Genomic DNA, 15,648 nt, shown 5'->3' with positions numbered 1-15,648 from the left:
TTGCATGTAAATGGCAACTCCGCAGCACCATTTTGCTTTACCGCCATTTTAAATAATCGGCACAAAGGCATCGAAAACTCGTTTATATTTCGAAATTATAAATCATAGCACAGTTACATGCTGTGATATATTTTAGGGTTTTAATCCACATACCATTTGATACATATGCCAGTTGCTCGCATTTATTCATAATATTCCATTAGAGTCTCAGTCGAAGCAATGAATAATGAATATCTATCAGATCTTAATTGTTTGGCTATTGGTGGTTATCCGATTGGATTTGGAAAATGGGGAACGGGGCACCTTTACCCGGAATAGCGATGATCAATTTCAGATGCTAATCGCAGGTGGCGTAGTGCCCGATAACGGCAAATTTGTACGCAATATTGTCTCAATACGCACATTGCATTACATACAATTCTATGGCGATAATCACTTCTGCACCGGGGTCATTCTAAGCAGTCAGACCGTCTTAACTGCAGCTCACTGTGTGACAGAGTAAGCAATTACTAAGGAGAGCTATATATGTATGCATATAATTATTTTCATATATTTAATTCACAGCCGTCATAAATCCATTATGAATCCACGCGGTTTACTGGTCGTCTTTGGGGCTGTGGGACGCTTGGATAAATATGGCAAGGACGACAGTCGACGCATCACACAGATTGCTGTGCATCCAAGATATCAGCGTTATTTGAAATACGATGTGGCTCTATTGCGCTTGGCGGATCGTATTCCGGGCAATACGCGACACGTAAAGCCGATAATGACACGAAAGTGGGCCAGCTTCTACGTGGGCATGTTATGCATCACCATGGGCTGGGGTCAGCTCTATCCGGTAATAATCGCTAGCTATCGATCTAATTGATCGATTGACTCTTATCCATATATATATGTATACATTGACTATTTAGCATGGTCCATATGCCAATGAATTGATGTATCTGGAAGTGGCAGTGCGCGATCACGATTTCTGCAACGGAATGGAAAATTATGATAGCGAAAGTAGCATATGCGCCGAGCCGAAGGATGAGGGGCAAGTTTGTCCCGGTGATTTGGGTTCGCCAATTATTTGCTCCACTTATTTCACGGGCATTATCGGTGGGGCACAGAAATGTGAAGGCATCAAAGCGTTGAAGTTTGTCAATTATTCCAAAGTTGAGGCTTGGGTTGATAAAACCGTTAGAATGTTCTCGGGCAGTAGCAATACGTGGTTATCTTTTTACCTATTGCTATTTACGCTATATGCATTGAGAGTTACTTAGTTTATCGTATCCAAGTCTCTGAGCACTTCAAGTGGTGCACTTTTGCCGTTTTTATGAAATCCCCACATAAATAGTTTTTAACATATTTAGAGTCTTAAACTAAATTGTTATTTATATTTTTAAGTTTATGTTCTCATTTAAACAAATTCAAATATTTAAAGAAAAATTAAATTTAAATAATAACAATCAAATAAATTGAAGCAAGCTGGTATCGCCGTTTCTGATACACAGTATTGTAACAGTCTGGTAGCTCAGCTCGCTGTTCGTAAATGTATAAATAAAGTTTTGTGGCGATCTGGCAGCTCTATTAGGTATTTTCAGTTTTGGCATATTTTGGTTTGTCGAGTATTTGTATGTTTTCTCGCTCTCTCTTCCTCTGTCTGCGTGTTTGCCGGAACAGCTGATTGGCCTCTGAATATGTAATAGTCGGCAGTAAATTGAAATTGAATCAAAATAATAATGCATAAAATTAGCCATAATATAGCTAAAGCTGCGCGGCAGCATTGTTGGCGGCAACACAGACAGCTTTCCACCTGGTCGCCACTGGGCACAGCCTTCAATGCGCCGCCAACCAAACGAATCAACTTCACACGCAACGAGGTGGTAAGTGCTTCCCCCAGGTGAAAGAGAAAGTTAAAATAAAATATACATATATCTTAGTAATACGATTATTATTGTGACAGGGTCTGTTTCTCATGCCCGAACTGCGCAACGCCGATGGATTTCATCTGCTGCGAGAAAATGTCGAGAACTCCACGCAAGAGCTCATCGCAGAGGCCGTATCCAGCGAGAGGAAACGCAAGATGGTGGACATCTTTGACGAGCTGTCCGATTCATTGTGCAAAGTGGCCGATCTGGCCGAGTTCGTGCGCATTGCCCATCCGCAAAACAAATACATGCAGGCGGCCGAGCAGGCCTGCATTAGCATCTGCGGCGTCGTGGAGAGCCTGAATACTCACAAGCCGCTGTATCAAGCGCTCAGTAAAGTGGTTTGCGATGGCGACTTGATGCCCACCACCGAAGTGGATCGTCATGTGGCCAAGTTGTTTCTGTTCGACTTTGAGCAGTGCGGCATCCATTTACCCGAGAAGGAGCGGCTGCGCGTGGTGCGCTTGAATGACTATATTCTCCAGCTGGGACAGAAATTCATGAACGGAGCTGCTCAGCCGACGGTGCTGCCGCGCAGCTGTGTGCCGGAGGACATAAGGGATTAGTAAGAGCGGATTAGTGCTATGTGTAGTGCTGAGCATTTGCTAATCATAAATTCCTTCCCTACAGCTTTCCCACATCTGGCGAGAACATCATCATCACGGGCCTCTGCACGAATGCAGCGAATGTCCAGATGCGGGAAGCCGCCTATCGGCTATATCTACAGCCCTCCGATAGTCAGGAGGAGCTGCTCAAGGATCTCTTAATCTGCCGCTATGAGCTGGCGCGCAGCTGTGGCTTCGAAACCTACGCGCATCGTGCGCTCAACGGCAGCACCATGGAGAAGCCGGAACTTGTGCGCGAATTCATTGATGAGCTGTCGGAGCAACTGCGTCCGCGTGCCGATGCCGATTTCGCGGTGATGACCCAAATGAAGCGTAAAGAAAGTGGACAAAACACGGCGCTGGTTGAGATCTGGGATACGCCGTACTTTACATCGCAGCTGAAGCGGCAATCACTGGAGGAGCAAGCAAATGAATTTCTGCCCTATTTCTCGCTAGGCGGCTGCATGGAGGGATTGGACAACTTGCTGCACTCGCTGTACGGCGTCCGTCTGCAGAACACGGAAATGGAGCCCGGCGAGAGCTGGCATAGCGACATCTACAAGCTGGCCGTGATGCACGAGAGCGAAGGACTGCTCGGCTATATCTATTGCGACTTCTTTGAGCGAGCGGGCAAGCCCAATCAGGATTGCCATTTCACTATCCAGGGTGGCAAGCGGTTGCCCGACGGCAGCTACCAGCTGCCCATTGTGGTTGTGATGCTGGGCTTGGCGCAGCCCCGGTGGACGGGACCGACGCTGCTGTCGCCCGCTCGCCTCGACAATCTGTTCCACGAGATGGGCCATGCGATGCACTCGATGTTGGCGCGCACCGAGTATCAGCATGTGACGGGCACACGTTGTGCCACCGACTTTGCCGAGGTTCCCAGCGTGCTAATGGAGTACTTTGCCAGTGATCCTCGAGTGCTGCGCACCTTCGCCCGCCACTTTCAGACACACAAACCCATCTCGGAGGACATGCTGCAGCGGTTATGCGCCTCGAAGCATCTGTTCGCGGCCAGCGAGACGCAGCTACAGGTCTTCTACTCGGCGCTCGATCAGGTCTACCACGGCGAGGCGGCCAAGCAGGGCAAGAGCACGACAGAAACGCTGCGTGATGTCCAGAATTGTTACTATGGTCTGCCCTATGTGGACAATACGGCCTGGCAGCTGCGCTTCTCCCATCTGGTGGGTTACGGTGCCAAGTATTATGCGTATCTCATATCGAAAACGATCGCCTCCTGGATATGGCAGACGTATTTCGAGGCGAATCCCTTCAACCGGCAGGCGGGCGAGAAGTATCGTGCCGAGATCCTGGCGCATGGAGGCGCTGTGCCCAGCCGGAAGCTGGTGGCGAATTTCTTGCAGCGCGATCTGACGCCGCGCATATTGGCGGATAGCTTGATACATGAAATCGATATGGATGAGTCGAAGATAAGGGAATTGATTGTTAGCAGAAACTAGTAGAGAAAGTAAATTTGTATATACTGTTTTCTCTGTTTTTTATTATAATTAGTTAACTGCCCCCTATCTTGTTATTTGTACATAGTGAATTTGGTTTTTTCTCGTCATTTTTAAAAACACTAAGCCGGCAACACAGTGGGCATCAATTCAACGCCCACAAATTCCTTGGCAATGCGGACGCCCAGAAAGAACATACCAAAACTTTTTACCAACATCCTAAAAGCAAGGAATGAGAAATAAGTTTGGTTATGTAAACATTGTTCCGACATATAGTTTTCGTGTATGCTACTTACCACTGGAACTCATTGTTGTAGATGCTACGCAGAATATTAAATGGATTACCAGCTTTAGCCATTTTAAATCAAAAAATTTGTTATACTTTAACGTATTACTTCAGTTGTGCTGTTTTGCTGTCGCAAGATGAGTGAACAAATAATAATACTGATAACAGCAGGCACACTTTGATACACTGAAATATTCTAGTATATTTTTGTAGGGCATAGAATGAACTCCAGTCCCAGGTGTGTAGCGTTGACAAACAAATGCACTTGTTCTATTACGAATGGTATTTTATTGAAGTTTCTAGTGCTGGTCACATTGCTATACAGAAATTATCTAACATTTTTATTCAGCTTTAACTGCCTGTATTGGTGGTGGTCACACTGTTTGCTGGACGAATCACACACGTGCAGCGCCAAAACAAGAGTTTTTGGGGCATTTCAATAGGAATTCGAACTTATAGCCATGGACCCGCCTAAGGATGTGATTGATATGGAGGTCGTAGAGCCGGAGGATGCAGAAAGCGACATGGAGCCCGATAGCGATAACGACGAGAATGAGGATGGCACCCCAAAAGCTCCCAAACAGGTTTATTTGCCGGGCAAAACCTTGGCCGAGGATGAGGAGCTCGTTTGCGATGAAAGCGCCTACGTCATGCTGCATCAGGCATCGACGGGAGCGCCATGCCTCAGCTTCGACATAGTGCCCGATGAGCTGGGCGCAAGCCGAGAAAGCTTTCCAATGACTGCCTACATTGTAGCCGGCACCCAGGCAGCACGCACACACGTCAACAATTTGATTGTGATGAAGATGAGCAATTTACACAAGACACAGGAAGGCGATGACGATGACGACGACGAGGAGCTGGAAGACGATCAGGATGATGTGGCGGACAAGAGCGAGCTGAAGAAGCCGCAAATGACCTGCGCCTTAATCAAGCATCAGGGCTGTGTAAATCGAGTGCGCGCTCGTCGCATGGGCAACAATGTTTTTGCTGCCTCTTGGAGCGAATTGGGACGCGTGAACATTTGGAGTTTGTCACAGCAACTGCAGGCCGTCGAAGATGCTCAGCTGCTCAAGCAGTACGAACAGCAAAGCGCCAACAATGAGACGAAACCGGTTTATACGTTCAGCGGACATCAGCAGGAGGGATTCGCCATCGATTGGAGCCCGAGTGCCGAGGGCGTGTTGGCCACAGGCGACTGTCGACGTGATATACACATATGGAGCCCCCTGGAGGATGGCACCTGGAAGGTGGATCAACGGCCACTGGTCGGCCACACGGCCTCGGTCGAAGACCTGCAATGGAGTCCCAATGAGCGCAGCGTTCTCGCCTCCTGCTCGGTGGACAAGACCATACGCATTTGGGATTGCCGTGCAGCGCCGCAAAAGGCCTGCATGCTCACCTGTGAGAAGGCGCACGAGAGCGACATCAATGTCATCTCGTGGAACCATACGGAACCCTTCATAGCTAGCGGCGGCGACGATGGCTTCCTGCACATCTGGGACTTGCGCCAGTTCAAGAGCCAAAAACCAATTGCCACATTCAAGCACCATACGGATCACATAACCACGGTTGAATGGAATCCCAGCGAGGCCACCGTGCTCGCCTCCGGCGGCGATGATGATCAGATTGCGCTCTGGGATCTAGCTGTGGAAACGGATGCGGATCAAGCGTCAGCGCCGGCAGAGAATCAAGAGGAAATCAACAAGCTGCCGCCGCAGCTGCTCTTCATACATCAAGGCCAAAAGGAGATCAAAGAGTTGCATTGGCATCCCCAGCTGCCGGGCGTGCTGCTCTCCACGGCGCACAGCGGCTTCAATATCTTTCGCACGATCAGCGTGTGAGGTTTTATATATATATTAGCTACTACTACATGGATATATATCTATATATATTATACATACATATATATAAGAAAAACTCATTGTTGACAAATAGTTGGCTGTAGCTCGTTTTATTGCGGCTTCCAGTATTTGGGTTGGGGGCGTCGTTGTCATTTGCTGTCATTCGGCCTCATCCTCATCCATAAGCATCGTGATATTGATTAGATGACGCATGGTGGGGCGGCCGTGCGGGCAATTCTGCAGTTAGAGAGCAATTAAAGAAATTTACATTTAGAAGCCATACGCTATCAGAATCGTAATCGTGTCCCTTATCAGCATTCTGATGCGGATTCCAAAATGAATTACAGCCCCAGCCCAGTGGCCAGTGAAGCACTGCCTCCGCAGGTTCACACAACATGGAAGCCAGCTGTCGAATGGATAAGCAACACGAAGGCGACTCATTGACGTTTCGCAACGCAGCGCAAATGGGACGCGATAGCGCTAAGAGCTTGGTAAGACAGCAATTTCGTTCCGTAACGTATAACACTTGCACTACTCGAGTTATACAGGAACAGCCCAAATGGAGCTGGACCCTGAAGTTGGCTGTCTATGGCACTTCGCTGGGCGCCACTCTGCCCGTGGGCTACTGTACGGGCGTGGTCAATAGTCCCGCTGTGGTGAGTAGAGCTTCAATTTGCCAACTGTTATACACCAGTAAATACTCTTATATATGTGGGTGAGTCCATATGGAGACTTTCGAGCTCTGTCAATCTCTAGCTGACCTTCAACGAGATTGATCGCGCTCAGAGACAAACGTTTCGGGTATTCCGTTCTCGTTACTCGCTAGACACCCACATCAATACCGTACGTGAGTGTCAGTTATCCATCTCTTACTGAGCTTCATTGTGCGAGTGTGAATCGTATCACTACCGAAACGAGCATCGCGACGCTCTTTAAAGAGCTTCGAGCAAATGGCTCAATGTAAACCGCTCACACGAAGACGAAGTCGGAAAAAACACGAATGCTCTTGCTCAGAGCGAAAGCGAGTGTGAATGCATTTTTTCGTTTATCTCAGAAGCACGTTACGTACGTTCAATGCGTAAACAGTTATTTGCGAGCCACAGCATCATTATGTCATATCACCTTTTTTCTATCATTTGGCCACTGTTGTATAAAGTGTTGCACTAACTGTTATACATAATTATATATCACTTTGATCAGTTTTTTTGCAATAATCTTAACATTTGTTTTAGTCCTTAGTTTACTGTTTGAAATCCTTTTATTAATTGGTTCTATTCTCATGGCATCTGTTATAATCTTTATTATAACAACTAGCATAAATATATCAGTATTACATTTTAAAAGCAGTTTGAGATCATTTTCATTTCTATTCATTTCCTATCCAATCATGACGTTAGATCGGTAATCATCACTGCTATACTAACTGTTATACATATTGAATTGATGTTCTACATATTCCTCATGCTTATAGATCTTAACAGGAAACGTGTTTTACATTAATTGGTATATGGGCATCCTTTAGTATTTCATATAACTTCTGTTATACACAGAGCTATACTATTTAAGTATATTATTTGTACATATATCCTTAATAGAATAATGTTACACTTTTATTGAAGTATGGAGATTCTCTAATATTGCTCCTTTCTGTTATACGCCGTGTTATACTTGTTTTGACTTGCTGTTATACATCTGTATACATAGGCACTTCCAATTACATTCTTTCTTTCCCTATCTCTTTCTTTTTCATTCTTTTCATTCTTCATTCTCTCTCTCTTTTTTGCCTCCTTTTTCCCCCGCAGCACATGCGCGCCTGGTGCCAGGAGGCGCTACTGGCGCGCTACGATCTGCAGCTAAGCGCCGACGCCTTGGAGCTGCTATGGGCCACAGTAGTCTCCCTCTTCCTCGTCGGCGGCGCTGTGGGTTCCATGACGGGCGCCTCGATAGCCAATCGATTTGGTCGCCGTCCCGCTGCCTTCATCTGCGGTCTGCTGCTGGGCTTGGGCGCCATCTGCTTTTATGCCTGTCGCCCGCTGCGCTCCGTGGAGCTGTTGTGTCTGGGCCGTTTGCTGGTGGGCCTGGCCGCTGGCCTGGTCATCGCCTGCATGCCCATGTATCACAGCGAGCTGGCTGCACTGCAGCAACGCAGCAAATTGGCGCCGCTCTGCGGTCTCGGCTTGACGGTGGGCGTGGTCGTCGCACAAGTGTTTAGCCTGCAAACGGTGCTGGGCGGACCGGAGCACTGGCATCTGGCCCTGGCACTCTACGGCATCTTTGTGCTGGTCTGCTATGCGCCCTTCAGGTGCTATCCCGAGAGTCCCAAATGGCTGTACATTGTGAAGGGTCGCAAGGTGGAGGCGGCGCAGCAGCTGCAACTGCTGCGAGGCTATGCCCGGGACAGTGAAGCGTTGCAAGCGGAACTCCGCGACATGGAGGAGGAGGCGCGGGTGAAGAGCACACCAAGCAGCTACGCCCAGGTGCTAAGCAATCCCCAGCTGCGGCTCCCGCTCGCCATTGTCTTCATCTATCTGGGCGGTCAGCAGCTGTCCGGCATCAATGCGGTGAGTGAGTTGATCTGCTTTGATTTCGTATCATTCAGTCTTATTTACCCTTTATAGATCTTCTACTATTCGGTTTCCATATTCCGGCGCGCGGGCCTGAGTTCCCAACAGGCGGAGTTTGCCAATCTGGGCGCTGGCTGCACAAATCTCGCCGCCGCCATGTTGGGTCCCATCCTAATGGAGCGCTTCAATCGCCGTCCACTGATGCTCTTCTCCAGCTTCTTCTGCTGCGTGTTTCTGTTTCTATTTGCCATGCTGCTGCAATTCATTGTGAGTGAGTCACGGAAAAATTCTTGCCAGGATTACCTAATGTTCTCCTCCTTCCCTTACAGGATCTGTATAGTTGGTTTGCCTTGGCCTGCATCGTCTGCATCTTTCTGTACATAGTTGTCTTTCAATTTGGACTGGGTCCATTGCCTTTCTTCATAGGCGCAGGTGGGTTAACATTTGAATTGCTTCTGCCCGTAATCCTCTCATGAATTTTGCCCTTCATAGAGCTCTTTGAGGTGGCGCCACGTTCGGCTGCCATGTCCCTGGGCAGCGTTGTCTATTGGCTTTGCAATTTGATCATTGGCATGACCTTTCCCACCTTACAAAGCGCTTGGGGTGCTCTGGTCTTCCTACCCTGCTCCCTCACCTGCCTGCTGGTCTTCATGTTCACCCTACGCTATGTGCCAGAGACCCGAGGCCGTGATCCATCCGAGGTGGCGCCACTTGTGGCCGATGGCTTCAAATCAAAGCGACCAAGGCATTAGAGAGGCCGCAACTGTATAGCCGAAAAGATCTATGGCAGATCTATTTAAGTATAGTCAATTCAATATTTCTTTCAATTTGTTAATATGATAACTATACCGTATATCCCCTTAAGCAGTCGCTTATACTATTCATGTTTGTATTCATCTTGCAAATAAAGAGATTCGACCCAAAGTTTCTATGTGCAGCGAAATGATCTAGCAAGCTGATAAGTTAAGATTATATTATTATATATAATAATATTAACCCACGTAGTAATTATACAAGCTAGATGATGATATCATTAGCCCTTATGAGATAATTACACTTATATATTAGATAGATATATAGATTCTAGAATATGCCCAAATAGAGCTACTGATCGATCTAAGAACTCCAACTGTGGTGCCCTACATCATATATAAAGGCTTTTGTATATCAGTTAGTCAATCGATAGTGGAGCTGTAAAAGTTATATAGATTTCATATTTAAATGATCATCTGCTCATTTACAGCTCGTAATGCTCGTCTTTAATGAAGATAGTAAGGGAATAGATAAGTAATCTGGATTAGATAGTATCCGCTTACTTATCTAAGATCTATGACAGTAAATTGACCTAAGGGCTATTACGACGGTAGAGCGATCTGATATGGTTAGTTAGGGTTCGTTGCTTCTATTGACTGACTGAAGCTAGCAAAGATATTCAAAATTCTTTTCATCCAAAAATTGATCAGAACTTTATGCAGAGATCTAGATCAAACTGGATGAATCTCTAGGATCAGGAATCTATATTGTATATAGATGGTAGATATATAGATAGACCTCTGTTACACAATCTATGCTAAATTGTAAATACCCTCAGCGGCCCGCCAAAGTTAATGCCAACTGTCTGCAGTTGGCGACAATAAATTCTGAGCGGATTAGCTGCTTCTGCTAAGCGGCGTCTGCTCAGCCGGTGATTAAATAGTCTGCTGCACCATCCCAGCCAGATTAGTGTCGCTTGACGATCGCAATGGAACAGAAAGCCAAATGGACACCATTGGTCGTGTGGAGCACCGTGGGCAGCACCATGGGCGCCGCTGTGCCCTGCGGCTACTGCATGGCCATCATCAACAATCCGGCTGTGGTAAGTTCAAGTTGGAGGAGCCAGTGCCTCCGTCTAATCTTCGCCTGCCTTGCAGCACATGCGCGCCTGGTGTGCAGAGACGCTCCTGCTCAGGTACCAACTGGTGTTGACTCCTCGTCAACTGGAGACGCTGTGGGCACTGATTGTGTCCATCTATTTGATTGGCGGCATCCTGGGCTCCGCTTGCGCCGGCTGGGCAGCCAATCGCTTTGGGCGTCGCGGCTGTTTCCTGCTGAGCGGCTCGCTGCTGCTCCTCGCCGCGCTTGGCTTCGTTAGCTGCCGCTGGCTGCAGTCGGTGGAGCTGCTGCTGCTCTCTCGCTTCATTGTGGGCTTCGGCGCCGGCCTGATCACCACGGGCGTGCCCATGTATCATACCGAGATCGCCGCAACCTCTCAGCGTGGCGCGCTGGGCTCCGCCTGCTCGGTGGGCTACTGCAGTGGCGTTGTTGTGGCTCAGATTTGCAGCATGGAATCGCTGCTGGGCTCTGAAGACCATTGGCATCTGGCATTGTCCTTCTACGTCGTCTTCATGGCCATTTGCTATGCTCCATATCGGTTTTACGCCGAGAGCCCCAAGTGGTTGTTCATCGTGAAACGGCGGCAGGAGGAGGCGCTACAGATGCTGGAGCGTCTACGTGGCGGAGATTCTGGGCTGGACCTGGAGCTGCAGTCCATGGAGCAGGAGGCGGCGAGCAAGTACAGCACTCGCAGCCTAGGTGATGTGCTCACGGACCCCAAGCTGTTGATGCCGCTGATCTTGTTCTGCTCCTACCAAGCCGGACAGCAGCTGACCGGCTGCTCCGCGGTGAGTGGCCCAGCTGGCATTGATCTATACAGGATCTCCCTATTGATTTACTCTTCCATTCCCGCAGATTTTCTACTACTCCGTCTTCATCTTTCGCAGCAGTGGCTCATCCGCCAGCGTCGCTGAGCTGCTCAGCCTCTGCGCCGGCAATGTCAACCTGGCCACGGCGCTGCTAGGTCCTTGGCTAATGGCCCGCTTCAATAGACGCACCCTGATGCTGATCTCCACCAGCTGTTGCGCGCTGCTCATGTTTGGCTTCTGTTTGTGCGCCGAGTTTGGCGTAAGCTGATGCGAAATCCTTTCCCTAATCGATTTCTGATTTAATTTCCTTCTTGAATCCAGCATCTGCTTCATTGGCTCATTTATGGCACTGTCGCCTGTCTTTTCCTTTATCTCATTGCCTTTCAGCTGGCTCTGGGTCCTATGCCGCCCTTTATAGGCTCAGGTTGAGGATTGGGATTTCATTTGTTGGTATTGGTTCTTATTGAAAGTTTTCTGTTCTCTTTTAGAGCTCTTTGAGGTGTCCTCACGCTCGGTGGCCAATTCCCTGGGCAATCAGGTGGGCTGGAGTTGCAATTTCATTGTTGGCTTCCTCTTTCCTGTCATGCACTCGCTCATTGGATCTTGGATCTTTCTGTGTTTCTCCATATTCGGCTGGCTGCTCTTTCTGCTCACCAAATTCTATTTGCCTGAGACGCGCGGAGTAGAAGTGTCCGTAGTCGCTAAACTGACTTCACATGGCTTCAGGAGCAAGGTGCTCTAGTAAACTAATTCACATTTAACATTTGTCTAGTCTAAGTTTTCTCGACTCTTTTTATAATAAACTGTATCATCTTGTATATAAATAATCTAAGTTCTCACCCAAGGCTGTTCGATTTCGCCCATCTGTGTGATGAGCCTCCTCATGGTGGTTGTTCGATTGAGCGCTTTGCCAACCATCACAGATTTTCGACACGCTCGCGAGGCGAACATGGCGCGTATCCTGGAAGGTCTACACACTGTGCCCTCTGGCGCATCCTGCAGCATGAATATCAGCTCATCAATGTCCTCTTTGCCAAACTCCCAGTTCTTGCTGAAGGGTTTGCCCAGCAAACGTATCTTTCGTGTGGGTGGGGCTGCACGGAAGAGAAGATTTCATCAAAAATATAATAAAGGATAGATGATATATCATATCTATATCATATATTATATTCTCTGGAGCTCACCTTCTGCATCTATCTCAAACTTAAAGCCATTCTTTTCAAACACCGGCAAATGATCCTGCAATATCATTTCATTGACCGCCGTCAGCTCCAGTGTCTGAGGCACGGTGAGACGCTGGTGCTCCAGCTGCGTGTTGCGTTGCAGCATCTCGAAATTGTATTTCTCATCGGCTGCATGCTGATCCACTATGAAGAGATCATCCTCCAGCTTTACAATGATGAAGCCCAGATTGAATTGTCCAATGATTTGCATGCGCTTGAAATCCGCCTTGGTTATTTCCTTCTGCAGCTCGGCTTCCGCATTTTTATTCTGATTCGGATTGATTTCGCTCTTGAAGCGCAAACGTTGAAGCTTGGCCGAGCGTTTTCGTGCCACATGCTGTTGCTCTTGCGCCTGCAAGCTGGCTCGAATTTGCTCCAATGTGGTGCGTAGCTCGCCGCTGGCTACATTTGGCGGAGACGTATCCGAATCGCTGTTGCCATCGAATTCGATGCGTTTAGGCATTTCGATTTCATCATCACTGTAGTCGATGGCCGATTGAGATGGGGGGAGTTGAGAGAACTCAGATCTTGGCTGTGAGATCGTGGAGGGCTCTGAGGTGGAGGAGTTTTCGTTGGTTGCTTGAGGGGAAGTGATTGCAGCTTCCAAGTGGTCTTTTCTCGTGGAGGATTCGCTGGCAATATCAGCTACTGCATGGTCCTCAAGCGGCCGTGACTCTGACTCCTTGAACTCCTCCTTAGCCGGCGTCGCAGCTACTGGCTTAGCTATGCTCAATCGACTCTTAAGCGGTGTCACATTACCAGGTTGCATTAGCTCATCATAAGCTAGGAGAGAAGGGTTTTAGGATTATATTAAACACAATAACTCTCATTGCTGCTCACCCAGCGACTCCTGCTTGAGCTGCTTTAAGCTGACTAAGCTGCTGTCCAGCGATTTCTGTGGTTTCTCAACATCTTTCAGCATCTCCTGCTCCTCCTCCGACGATTCGCTTTTGTAGCTGATTGCTTGGGGCGTCTCCTTTGAAAGGAAATCCTGTATCTTTTGCAGCTTCATAGTGCGCGCATTTATTTCAGCTGTTTCATCCGCGCGTCGCTTAACAGGCGCTGGTGGTGCGATGCCCTTTGTATCGCCTGTGCGTCGCCATTGACTCAAGACGTCCATGAACCGCTGCGACGAGCTAATGGGCACATCTAGCTCTACAGTTTCAGCCTCATCTGCTGCTGCTGCTGGTGTCTCAGCAGGTTCTGCCTTCACTTTCGGCTCCAGCATGCTGGCAATGGAAACGTTTTGCATTTGGAATGTGGATGGCAGATTGCCAAAGGTGTCCAGCAGCGACTTCTTCAAGGCCAGCAGCAAAATTCGCTCGTTGTTGAGCAGCAGCTGTCGCTTATCGGGCGTCAAATTGACATCGACCTCGGCGCGGGATGTTACAATGTTGAGATATATAAAAGGCTGTTGCTGCACATTATAACGACGATACATGTCATTCATCACTTTGGCTATCTGTGGGAAGTTAAGTAGCTATTAAGTGAACTATATAAATATATAATTTATATGCTTTCTCTCACATTCTTTGGCTCGCAGGGCCTTGAGTTGACAAAGAAGAATTGTCTATCGCGTGTGGAACGACCTGCCCCATGACGACAGCTGGAAATATAGCCCTCCAGCTCAAAGCCCGCCTCATTGAGTCGTTCGACATCCTCGGCATTAAACTCCACGCAAGTCGTTTCGGCTGCATCGCTCGCCGTTTGTAGCGTCTCACGCAAGCCCGCCTCGCTCAGCTGGCCCGCCTCGAGCGGTGATTTGAGTGGCACCAGGTCCGCGACTTGACGTGCTCCAAATACGGCCGAAATGTTAGCCAACACATCGGCTGCCCCATGGGTTTGTAGTATAACAGATTTAGCACCCTTCGCACTCTGATTGCTGCAAATGATGCGCACATTGCGTGTGACTAGGCAGTAGGCCTGCAGTATTTGGCACATCTTGTTGAATTCCTTTTTGATATTGCGAGTGAAGTCGCGACGACGCACAGGCAGAGTGCCAAAGAGATTGCTGAGGCTGACAGTTGTGCCCACGCCTCGGGCGCAGGGCGAGCGCTTCTTGATGCGCCCCTCGTGATCAAGTTCAATTTTGATAGCTGTAAGGCACATGCAGCTTAGCAAATGAATTATTACAGTCATGCCAAATACTCACCCACATTTGTGGACTTGTGACGCGTCTGTATTGTCATGTCAGAGAGCGCACAAAGCGAGCTCAAAGCTTCGCCACGAAAGCCGAATGTCTCCACGCCGAGCAGATCAACAAATTCTCGTATCTTGGAGGTGTGATACTTGGCAGCTGGAATTCGGGAGAGCGTTAGGGAATGATATATATAATCTACAACTATAATCCACAATCTTGGCCAGCTTGTAGCTTCACATACTCATGCCCTCTAGATTGGATTCCTCGACGCCGCTGCCATTATCACAAACTTCCACGCCCTGTAAGCCTTGCTCTTTCAGCTTAATCTCAATTAGTGTGGCGCCGGCATCTATAGAATTCTCCACCAGCTCCTTGATGGCCACAGCCAGGCTGAGCACCACCTAAAGAACAAATATATTTAAAATTTGTAGCCAACATTTGCTACATCTAGGGCTTACCTGACCCGAGCAGATTTTGTGCACAGTGTCCTTGGCTATGGCCTTTATTTGACCCGACGCAGCCGTTGTAGGCTGCGGTATGCCTTCATCTACCTCATTTTCAATCATGTTTGAGATAACTAAACAAAATAAGTCATTAAAATGTGAAACAAATGCGCAGCGCGCGCAAGTGATACAAGTGCTACCACACTATCTTCAAAATGAGAGAAACAAGGCCAATTTACTAAAATATACCAAAGCAATTTCGATTAGTGTGGTAACACTCAGAGTATTTTTAAATACCATATGTTAAACGTTGTTTTAAAAGTTGAGAATTTAACTTGAAATTTCTCAAGTAAAATTAAATTGTTGATATTTTATATTAATGGTTTTTAATGTATCATTTGTAATTATAAAATATAAATACAAAAAATTGTAAGGCTAAAGAAAATGCAGTACAATTAAATTCAAATTGAAACAGCTTGCAGTATTTGA

At 47.7% G+C, this 15,648-nt stretch overlaps 7 protein-coding genes across 8 annotated transcripts; 5 read left to right on the top strand and 2 right to left on the bottom strand.

Moving 5' to 3' along the window:
- Positions 1 to 93: 93 nt before the first annotated feature.
- Positions 94 to 1,463, top strand: LOC108615435 (granzyme B). Its single transcript, XM_018009922.2, has 3 exons — positions 94 to 498; positions 565 to 841; positions 918 to 1,463. The coding sequence occupies exons 1-3, from the start codon at positions 227 to 229 to the stop codon at positions 1,266 to 1,268; spliced, it is 900 nt and encodes a 299-aa protein (XP_017865411.1). The 5' UTR covers positions 94 to 226; the 3' UTR covers positions 1,269 to 1,463.
- A 121-nt stretch (positions 1,464 to 1,584) lies between these two features.
- LOC108615426 (mitochondrial intermediate peptidase) lies at positions 1,585 to 4,009 on the top strand. Its single transcript, XM_018009906.2, has 3 exons — positions 1,585 to 1,871; positions 1,952 to 2,481; positions 2,547 to 4,009. The coding sequence occupies exons 1-3, from the start codon at positions 1,728 to 1,730 to the stop codon at positions 3,979 to 3,981; spliced, it is 2,109 nt and encodes a 702-aa protein (XP_017865395.1). The 5' UTR covers positions 1,585 to 1,727; the 3' UTR covers positions 3,982 to 4,009.
- On the bottom strand, positions 3,995 to 4,474 carry LOC108615441 (uncharacterized). Its single transcript, XM_018009931.2, has 2 exons — positions 4,275 to 4,474; positions 3,995 to 4,197 (listed from the first exon to the last, which is right to left on the bottom strand). Exons 1-2 carry the CDS (start codon positions 4,334 to 4,336, stop codon positions 4,101 to 4,103), a joined length of 159 nt encoding a protein of 52 aa, XP_017865420.1. The 5' UTR covers positions 4,337 to 4,474; the 3' UTR covers positions 3,995 to 4,100.
- A 251-nt stretch (positions 4,475 to 4,725) lies between these two features.
- On the top strand, positions 4,726 to 6,201 carry l(2)09851 (WD repeat-containing protein 1 l(2)09851). The gene has a single exon (XM_018009921.2). It carries the CDS (start codon positions 4,726 to 4,728, stop codon positions 6,106 to 6,108), a length of 1,383 nt encoding a protein of 460 aa, XP_017865410.1. The 3' UTR covers positions 6,109 to 6,201.
- Pms2 (mismatch repair endonuclease PMS2) lies at positions 6,200 to 15,373 on the bottom strand. Its single transcript, XM_018009087.2, has 8 exons — positions 15,175 to 15,373; positions 14,958 to 15,117; positions 14,729 to 14,872; positions 14,104 to 14,672; positions 13,417 to 14,038; positions 12,538 to 13,359; positions 12,194 to 12,447; positions 6,200 to 6,345 (listed from the first exon to the last, which is right to left on the bottom strand). The coding sequence occupies exons 1-8, from the start codon at positions 15,280 to 15,282 to the stop codon at positions 6,268 to 6,270; spliced, it is 2,757 nt and encodes a 918-aa protein (XP_017864576.2). The 5' UTR covers positions 15,283 to 15,373; the 3' UTR covers positions 6,200 to 6,267.
- Positions 6,395 to 9,596, top strand: LOC108615431 (solute carrier family 2, facilitated glucose transporter member 1-like). 2 transcript variants are annotated; one of them, XM_018009915.2, is made up of 6 exons: positions 6,399 to 6,599; positions 6,657 to 6,764; positions 7,911 to 8,669; positions 8,727 to 8,939; positions 9,002 to 9,104; positions 9,165 to 9,596. In XM_018009915.2, exons 1-6 carry the CDS (start codon positions 6,504 to 6,506, stop codon positions 9,422 to 9,424), a joined length of 1,539 nt encoding a protein of 512 aa, XP_017865404.1. In that variant the 5' UTR covers positions 6,399 to 6,503; the 3' UTR covers positions 9,425 to 9,596. The 2 variants fall into 2 exon arrangements, with proteins under 2 accessions (XP_017865403.1, XP_017865404.1); XM_018009914.2 differs by having other exon boundaries at positions 6,395 to 6,764.
- On the top strand, positions 10,370 to 12,170 carry LOC108615433 (solute carrier family 2, facilitated glucose transporter member 1-like). Its single transcript, XM_018009917.2, has 5 exons — positions 10,370 to 10,527; positions 10,583 to 11,332; positions 11,400 to 11,612; positions 11,675 to 11,777; positions 11,842 to 12,170. Exons 1-5 carry the CDS (start codon positions 10,414 to 10,416, stop codon positions 12,093 to 12,095), a joined length of 1,434 nt encoding a protein of 477 aa, XP_017865406.1. The 5' UTR covers positions 10,370 to 10,413; the 3' UTR covers positions 12,096 to 12,170.
- Positions 15,374 to 15,648: the final 275 nt, after the last annotated feature.

Source organism: Drosophila arizonae, chromosome 5 (assembly GCF_054131065.1).
Source record: "Drosophila arizonae isolate 15081-1271.41 chromosome 5, UAZ_ARI_1.0, whole genome shotgun sequence".
NCBI lineage: Eukaryota > Metazoa > Arthropoda > Insecta > Diptera > Drosophilidae > Drosophila > Drosophila arizonae.
Note: the sequence above shows the minus strand (reverse complement) of the source record. Positions and strands in the feature narration are given on the sequence as shown.